Raw genomic sequence first — 9324 nt, 5'->3', positions numbered from 1 at the left:
GACCATTGGTCCAGTCCAAGCTTCTTCCATTGGTGGAGCCCTTCCACCATCCGATTGGAGAGATGTCTCTGGGGDGAGCAGTGTCTCCAGGTGCCCATGGAGGTGTTGCCAGGCGAAATCCYCCCAGAGACAAGGCTTCACCCATCTCCTTTTTGCCTCCTGCAGGCTGCATGTGTGCACCCCTTCCCCTACATGCCTCTGACAAGCAGTGTTGAGGCAAACCAAGATTAGAATGGCTCCTCACACTATGCAAAGTATCTTAACCTTTATTCAGTAGAATGTTTCCTCTTAGGTGTTTACTGCCAGTGTCTTTCCTATTTAATTCACGTTAGTCCCACTACACATGCCCCATCTCAGTCGTCCTAGCTAACCTTGCCTACCCTTTCTCTAGCTCACATTAGTTTTTGCCTTAAAACATGTGTGATCAGAATCGTACACAGTATTGCAAAATGGAGTTCTTAATGCTTTGTATAATGGGATCACTGTTTTCTTTCTAAATGCCCCTCACCATCACACAGACACAGTTTGCTCTTTTATCTTCTAATTTACAAGGGCATTATTGGAATACAAAAAGTATAATTAATACTCATGGAAAGCATAGTGTTATACTCTACCCAAAACTCTTCTATTGGCTGTATCATGTAATTCACCAACTGAAATATTGAGGTGGGTGATTGTTTCCAGACATAAGAAGGAACTGAAGCAATGACCACTTCCATTTCTGGATTGCTTGTTACTCTATTAAAGGATTAAATGAGACCAATGTATTACATCTAAGAAACAGGTAAGAAAACAGCTCTGCCCTGTTCACTTAGCATAAAATCAAACTCTGGGTATTRCATGCATCCTAATTAGTTGCCTTGCATCAGTGCTCCAAACTGTGTACAGTTCAGGTGTATGTTTCTCAGTGCTGGCTAACTATAATGCCATTTTAGGTGAATTCTGTCACTTACAAGCAATTTCGTGAACCACGAAATTGAAACAGTTCTGTTTCAGTTTAACAGTTCTGTTATTCAGTGACTTAGATATGTAATAAGAGGTTTTCCTATTAAGCAAAACTAGCAAAAATCAAAGTAAATACTTAGCTGAAAGGTATGASTCTTAGCAGCTAAAATGGACCGAGAACCAGTCTGGAGGGGTGGGAAATAGAAATGTGTCATACACAGAAACAAATTATATTTAAGTTGGGGATTGCTGACGGCTGATTGCAGTAATGCACTGTAGTCATTTCATCAGTCCACTTAGAAAAGATATAGACTTGCTTGTGTATTTACAACAGAAAGAATTAATATAATCATTAACAAAATAATGGTAAGAAAGTATTTATTGCATGACAAACCATTTTACAGTGGCCCCTGCACTCTCATCAGGAGCTAGATGCCTTCTAAAATTTAAAATTCTACTAAATAAATTATTTCTTTCTTCATTATTCTTTGTGACAGATGGGCAGGACCTCTGTTAACTATTCCTACAACTTCTTTGCTGACAGCTGAATAGAATAATYTTCAGGGTACATAAGACTGCTTTCAGGAAGCAAATCTCCACTTTTGAATACAAAAATTAGCTTTTTATAAAGGTGCAGTAGCAAAGGAATTTGCTACTGATATTTCCCATTTAAAAATTGCTGTGTAACATTACTTCTTCCTTCACTTCAGAAAAYGGGTATCTGTCCTAAGAGAAGTTGCATGTAGCTAATACTTCAAACTCTAAGCAGCAGGATTGCCATGGGCAGTAGCATCCTCATGCATCGTTACCCTTCTCAGCAAGAAGAGCCATCTCCATTTAAAAAAATGTATGTACCAAATAAGGAAGACCTTTAAAGCTCTCAAGCTGATTTCTTTTAAGAACGGATAAGTCAWTTCATAATTTCAGGCATTGAAATACAATCTCTCAGTATTGTGCCTGTAATTAAATCAAAAGAAATTAAAGGTATCTTACTACATTTTTTTTGTACAATGAGTATATCTAAAGGAGACAAAGAAGAGCTGTGCTTTAAAAGAACCCTGACAGGAAAAAAAATAAGCCAATTAGTGATTTCTTCAAAAGTTATATACTAAAATTAATTGCTAATATCTTAGTGACCACGGCTGGAAAAGAATCAAAATTGGTTACAGATTCTAGAAAAATTAAAAATATTTATTCCTTGGTTTTGTATGTATTGTTGGGGACTATAATTTCAGTCACTACTTGTTCAGTCATTTAATCAGTCGAACTGAAAAATCACAGTATTACCAGATCTCAGTAGCCATACAGAATTACACCCATCTCTGCTGTTTAATACTGACAACTCTTTTTAGCCAAAAAGTATGACTTTTGGTGCTACACCTATAAATAAGATTAGTTTATTTGTGTCAGCCTACTAGTGTAGGCACCTCTCCATTCTAAGAGTACTATAGCATGAATTCGGATCAGCTGCAGAGATCTGAAACATTTTTGCGGATAAATTCAATGTAACTGAGCTTCTAAACACAACTCTTATGAAAGCAAGTGGCAAGAAGGGCCAGGAAATTTTCATTTCCCGCAATAAGTTACCATAATTTTTTCACATTTATAATACGCTTTTGATTTGCAAGTATTTTCTGCTGTCTGCAGGAGAGAAAGGCAATGTCTATTAAATGTAACTTTTGTTCATGACAGTACCTTCATAACTGAAGCTCAGAGACAAGGCTAATTTTTAAAATTGGTCCAATAATTACAGGAAAGTAGGTTTAAACAAGTAAGTTTTCTTGCTGCRGCTGCTTCCAAGTGAGTAAGCTTCTCTGGCTAGTTCTGACTTCCAAATGGCTGTTCATCAATATAAAGATTAACTAGATAAAATACTGTGAGTTTTCTGTAAAAGCAAACATTGTTAACTGACAGACCTAGAAATGGATCTGAAATGAGAGACAACTGTCATGTGAAATGTGGTAAAAACACTCAAAACATTTGACATTTTCTTCATTGGGATAGTATTGTCATATGGGCAGGGTGAGCATTTAAAATTTTTTTTCTTCTACACAAAAGAAAGCAGGTCTGTCCTCTAGTTTGTTACATAACATTCAATTTGTTTCTACTCTAATTGGTGACTTCCAGTGTACCCCTTTAGATGATCGAAGTTTTCTGTAAAGGGATTGTAACCTTGCTCTCTTAAACAGCGCAAAGCCCAGAAGAGTTGATCTGCTGGAGGAAATTCATCCCATTTGACCCATTCCCACCCTGTAGGGGGAAGAAAAAAAAGAAGGAAAAAACCCATCAGAGTACAGAATTAAGACAGGACCCACGGAAGCAGCATGAAGCTGTGTCAGGGGAGGTTTAGGCTAGATGTTAGGCAAAGAGGGTGGCTGGGCACTGCAAGAGGCTCCACAGGGCACCCTAACAGAGCTCAAGAAGTGTTTGGACAACCTCTCAGGCACCAGGTGGGATTGCTGGGCCAGGAATGGGATTCAGATGATGCTTGGGTATCCGTTCCAACTCAGGATATTCTGTGTTTCTGTGATACAACTATTCTCCTTCTGCAAGTCTGGATGGATCCTGCAGAAACTACTAATACAAAGATATATTTTGCCTGAGCAGCTTTTCTGTTTCTCAAAGAAGCTGTGGATGCCCTATCCCTGGAAGTGTTCGAGGCCAGACTGGATGGAGCTCTGAGCCAACCGATTTTAGTGGGGGGTGTCCCTGCCCGTGGCAGGGTGCTTGGAACCAGATGATTACTCACTTTCGTTCTTGTCGGGCTCCTGGTTGCGCGGCTCGGCGYCCGGCTCGGCCTCGCCCTTCATGAGCACGGTGACATAGTGGTAGCGCTGGGACGCGCACACCGCGTTCACGGCCGACGCGAAGCGCACGTGGCGCAGCCGCAGCGCCGCTTCCTCCAGCGTCTCCCGCGCCGCGCACTCCGCCAGGCTTTCCCTGTGGGCGGGCAAGGCAAGGGAAAGGAAGGCGAGATCGCCTCAGGGCACGGCGGGGCAAGGGAAGGGCAGAGTGGGGAGGGAGGGCGCGGGGCTCCTACCCGAACTCCAGGTGGCCTCCGGGAAGCTGGTAGGTGCCGGCGCCCAGCGTGCCTTTCCGCTTGCCCAGGAGGACGCAGTTGGGGTGCGCGGCGCTGGTGACCACCACCCCCACGCCGACCCCTGGCCGCCGGGGCTGCGCCGCCTCCTCGCCCATGGCAGCCCCCGGCGCTCGGCGAGGCTCCGTTCCGAGCCTGGGCGGGGACGGATCCGCCAATGAGGTTTTGGGAGGGACGCCCTTTCCCGGGGGAGGTGTGTCGGGGACGCGCCAGATGCGTGTGGTGATGACGTTGGCGGTGAGGAAGGTGGCGAGGTTCCCAGCCAGGCTCGGTAGGGAGGGTGCTCTGTCTTGCTGTTTGCCTGGGGTTCCTTGGCTTCAGTGCCCAGGGGACTTGTGAGGTGACCGGGAACTGAAAAGGTGTTTGTGCAAATAGAACCCTGAGAACTGTTACTGAAAACAAGATACAACACGGTTTTTGAAGGTCAGGGAGCCAGTCGGTCTCTGGCTGCAGATTTATTCAGAACTTTAAAAGTGGCCCTTTGGTTAGCCCACAGTTTCTGCTCTGTGAATAGCCTGATTTTTGCAGTGTCACGTTGAAATGATTTAAAAAGGAAGCTGTAAACTTAGCTGAGCAGAGCTCCAGAGGTGGAATAACAGTTCCTGACTGATAAAGAAGAAATAAAAGTTTCTGCTATTTTCCTTAATTTTCATTTTTTTTTTTGTAAAGTACAGAGATATGTAGAATACAGGATACGAGCTTTGATTTTCTTTATAAACAGTTTGTATATCTGTAAACAGTATATGTGAAGTTTGTCAGATTTTTCCATTCTTCAGCCCATTGATCACAATAGAGAAAGAAGATTTTTATTTGCAGACCTTTCTAATAATTTAGTTTTGGTTTTGGTTGGCTGTTTTTTTGTGTTTTTTGGGTAAGGTTTTAAAATACCTATGTACAGATGTTTGTATTTATATATGAAGGTCACAGGGCCAAACTAGGTGAAGTTTRTTCACATTTTCTGGGATCAGTTTTCTGAGGTTTAATTGCCTGAACTGACTCATTGTAGCATCAGATGGGTCCCAGTGATGGCATGAAGGGCATATTAGGAGTAAGTGGCTGGGCATGGTAGAAGGAAGGCTGCCCTTTGGCAGTGTTTGGCTCTGCTGCCTAGCTGTGATGTCAGCCCACAACCTGAATTAGTGCCATTGGTAAATAATAACAATAATAAATAAATAATATTGGACAAATTGCCAAAYTAACAAGCTCTTTGTAAACCAAGCTCATTCATTTGTATGTCTCCCCAGTACAGTTGGAATATCCTAATCTCCCGGTGAAACATCTGCCAGTTACATCACTTCCATATTTGCATTTTAAAGAAGACAGTTATTTTACAGGAGCCATATCAAAGATTCCTCCTCCCCCAGGAAGCTCTTTCTGGTCCAATATATTAAAACACCACTAAGTTTTTTATCTTAACAATGAAAACATTCTACTTTCTGTGTACACCATTTTCCTGTACCTTTTACCAAGGATGTTTAGTAACAAGTCTTGAGGGTAACCCATTGTCATTCTACTGATCTGTTTTTAAGTTAATGTTCATATGGTCATTATGCTTGTTTTCCATGTTAGCAGGATACAATTCAATGAAAATATTCTATAAAGATGGTTATGTAAATTATAAAAAGTATGTTTTTCTAAACAATCTATTTTTGTCAGTAGGCTAAGATTTTTCATTCCTCTCTAATAACCTCTTGATCACAACGAAGATGTGAAGTATTTCTATTTTACAGAACTTTAAAATGGCTAATTTTTTGTTAAGGTTTTGCAATCTGTTTGTATACATATGTTTAGATTTGTTTCCATTTCTTTCAGCTTATATTTGTAATCATGAATATAAAGAATTGTATTGAAAATAATAAATTGAAAATTATTGTATGAAAATAAGAATTTTGTTGACTGAATCTGTTCTAATTGGTTTCATTCTAGGATTTATTTATTATATGCCTATGCAACCAGGTTTTGCAGATTACGAAGTAAATATAGGCTGATTTTCTGAATTTGATAGTGAACAGATGTCCACTGAAGAAAGGTATCAGAATAAACCAAGAATGAGAAAGTAGCAAAATCTTCTTCCTCAGTAGTATGTGAAGAAAAGCTTGCAAGATTATTATTTATATGCACTTGTAAACTTGTTTAATAACATTTTATCTGATGAAGTACTTCTGTGAGACAAACAGCCAAAACAGTGTATTTAAGCCAGCATGTGTTCAGCAGCTACTGGAAAAGAGCACCTTCTTTTGAGGCCCAATCCCTTGTTCCTTATGCTAACTGTTACTGATTGAAGTGGCTGTGCAATGAACTGTATGTCTGAGCTGATCTGGATAAAAAAAACCCTTTTTTTCATTAATCTGTTGTCTAGCATGCAATGGGTGGCAAAGGATGGGGATGGAACAGAGTTTGATCAAATTAAACAAAGCACAAAGCCAAACCTGACTCAGCAAACCGGGAGGGAGATTACTTTTTCAGCAGGATGTGTTCCCTGATGCAATTTATAGCTCAGGTATGTAAATGAGGGAGACAGTGAGTCACAGCATCTGGGAAGAAGAATGGTGGGACCATGTTAGTGACAGGCCAGATTTATGTCAGATTAAAATGATTACACAGCTGCTCCCTAAGAAGAGCATGCATAGGGAAAGCAGGTTAGAAAAGCACACAGTGTACAACAGCTTATTGAAAAGCAGCTACACAACCAGAAAACATCTATCTTTCTGAGAATTTCATGCACAGGGTTCCCTGGCTGTGGAATTTACTATATATTCACATTTGCTCAGCAGAAGTATGAACTGGAAGATGTAAGGATTATATTTAAATATTTTACATTGCAAAGCTGGCATTCAGAAGTTGAGTGGAATGCGACAGCAGTGCATGGCACCAAAGTCCTGCCAGCAACCTGGCTGAAAGTTGAACTTGAAAGATTTTCCTTGTCTTGCTTTCAAGYAGCTGGTTGTTATCCTGAACCTTGATACTGAAAATGTAACACTGTTAACTATTTCCTCACTTTTATTTCAGCAGAATTATTTCCTCACTTTTATTTCAGCAGAATTATTTCCATGGCACCTCATGCTTCCATTAAATGGTTGTCATTTACCATAAATCATGGCTTGCTGTAATATTATGGCTTTATAATCATTATTAGTCACAATTAGGCAAAGTGTGATATGTTGTTCTTATGTTGAAATGTAAATAACCTCTGATCACATTGACATATGGAGAGAATAATGGTGTGTGTATACAAGAGCAAAAGGACAAATTAGAGCTGTATTATAAGTGTGCTGTCTTCATTGCTAGTTTTTTGCTGTGTACAGACAGGACTGAGTCATGGGAATGAATGAAGGTGATGAGACAATTCTGTTTTATTTGTACCTTTGCCATGAACATTTTAAATGACCTTGGGCAACTCATAAGGTGGTGAAGATGGATTGTGCTTCAGCTTCGATGAAACTTCTGAGTGTACTCAGTCTCACAGGATGCTGAATCAGAAGAATGTAAGTGTCTTAGAGGATAAAAAATCCATCTAGGATAGTACTTGGAGGTCCAGAATGGATGTCTGGAATAAAGTAGGCAAGAAGTCTATGGCTCAGTAACTTCTCAAGGCAGAGGTGGCTTCTGTGTATTTACTAACCCTCTCATTGTTTCTCTTCTTTAAGCCTGCTAAGAGCTCCTCTTGAGCCCATGTCAATTTCCATCATTTGCAGCATCTGTGGCAAGGTGCCCCACAGCTAAGCTATCAAAATGAATAATCATTTTTGCAAACAAAATCCTTTTGCTTTCAGTGAACTTTTCACCTACCAGCCTTCCCTGGTGTTTCATAGTTCTTCTGTTGGGAGAGATGGTGAGTTGGTGTCTAATGTTCATGCTGTGCTCTGTAGAACACTGCACCCATTCAGACCTGAGACTGCTTACATTGAATGCCTGTTGGCTAAAACAGATGTCAGAATTCTTGCAGGAGAGACACTGGAGCACCTTCAGGGAAGGACCCTGGATTGTCTTTTCTGTATGACTGGGAGGAGAGATGGAATAACCTGTTCATACTGCAAATGGGTGCAGTGAATAGTTTCATGTTGTTAGATGTACCTGAGGGTCTGTCCAAAGACAACCGTGTTGGTACTCCTGCAGACAAGCAGTGCAGAGAATTCACCATCTGCAATACAGGCTACGYTAGGCAATGTAGACACCATTGAAGGAATATTCTCATTTTGCTTCAAAGTCAGTTTTATTGCTCTGACCTTGGCTGGTTTGCTAAACTAGTTTGATTATCTACCATACAAAAAAAGTGGGCTCTTCCCTCCTGTCTTTAACTAAAACTGTTCTGGAAAGTTCAATGTGGTTTTCTCTATAAGCACTGGGATGCTTTTTTAAGCCAATACCTGATAAATTTCTTCTTGGAAAATTTCTACATTCTGAACTCATGGCCTTGGCAGAAACTTTGACTTTCTCACTCTGATGTTCTTCTTGACAAGACTCTCTCCTGATGTTTAACAAATACCAACCAGTGGAGCTTACAAGGTCTGAGAAATCAATCAGATCGTACTGTTGTCACTAGGTGGATGTGATAAATCCATAATAAAGTAAATTCATATCCATAGCTCCTGAGCCTTCCAGGATGTTTCGTTTGGCCTCAAACTTGTCTGTTAAAATATCTTTGCTCCTTCTATCTCATTTGCAGTGTACCTTTTCCTTGCATCTTCATAGTTTTAAATGCAGCTTCAGAAATGGCCTTAATCCTGTGTTAAAAAGCTTATTTGGAGTTTAGCAAGAAATCTCATTATTTTAAACTTTGAATGGAACGGAATCTATTTCTGGAGATTTAGGAAAACCTCTGGATATCTACTAGAATCCCACAACACATTCCCCTTTCCTTGCACAATCTCTGGTTGTAGGTCAGGTACTGAACTAGGCCAAGCATGTACAAACCTCAGTTAATTTAATCGGATTCACTAGGAATTTGAATATTTTTAGTCAAGATTGTTATAGTTTTTTATTTCTCTAACAAAGTAAAGGTGAATGTGTCATTTCCAAAAAAATGTTGTTTTTAAGGTTTTGAGTTGCACTAACTCACAACCACCTTGTGCTGAAAGTCAGAGCCRGACAATGGCACTGGTGATGAGACAGAAATCCAGGCATTGTCACAGTGCATCCCAGTTAGACCAGTTTTCACAGCTGAGAAGGAAATCACACAATACATCATCCAGATAATAAAAACTTTCCACACAGCTGTGTATCCAACTATAAATAACAGCAACAACTGCCTYAATCTTTCTAGAAGTTCTTCAATATTGTCA

At 40.3% G+C, this 9324-nt stretch overlaps 1 protein-coding gene across 1 annotated transcript; it reads right to left on the bottom strand.

The window, feature by feature from the left end:
- Nucleotides 1–1306: 1306 nt before the first annotated feature.
- On the bottom strand, nt 1307–4218 carry NUDT15 (nudix hydrolase 15). The gene is made up of 3 exons (XM_057367343.1): nt 3986–4218; nt 3695–3885; nt 1307–3195 (listed from the first exon to the last, which is right to left on the bottom strand). The coding sequence occupies exons 1-3, from the start codon at nt 4138–4140 to the stop codon at nt 3050–3052; spliced, it is 492 nt and encodes a 163-aa protein (XP_057223326.1). The 5' UTR covers nt 4141–4218; the 3' UTR covers nt 1307–3049.
- Between the last annotated feature and the right edge of the window lie 5106 nt (nt 4219–9324).

Source organism: Malurus melanocephalus, unplaced genomic scaffold (assembly GCF_030028575.1).
Source record: "Malurus melanocephalus ecotype Western Australia unplaced genomic scaffold, MMel_1.1 scaffold_78, whole genome shotgun sequence".
In the NCBI taxonomy this organism is placed as follows: Eukaryota; Metazoa; Chordata; class Aves; order Passeriformes; family Maluridae; genus Malurus; species Malurus melanocephalus.
This window is presented reverse-complemented; position numbering and strand designations above follow the sequence as displayed.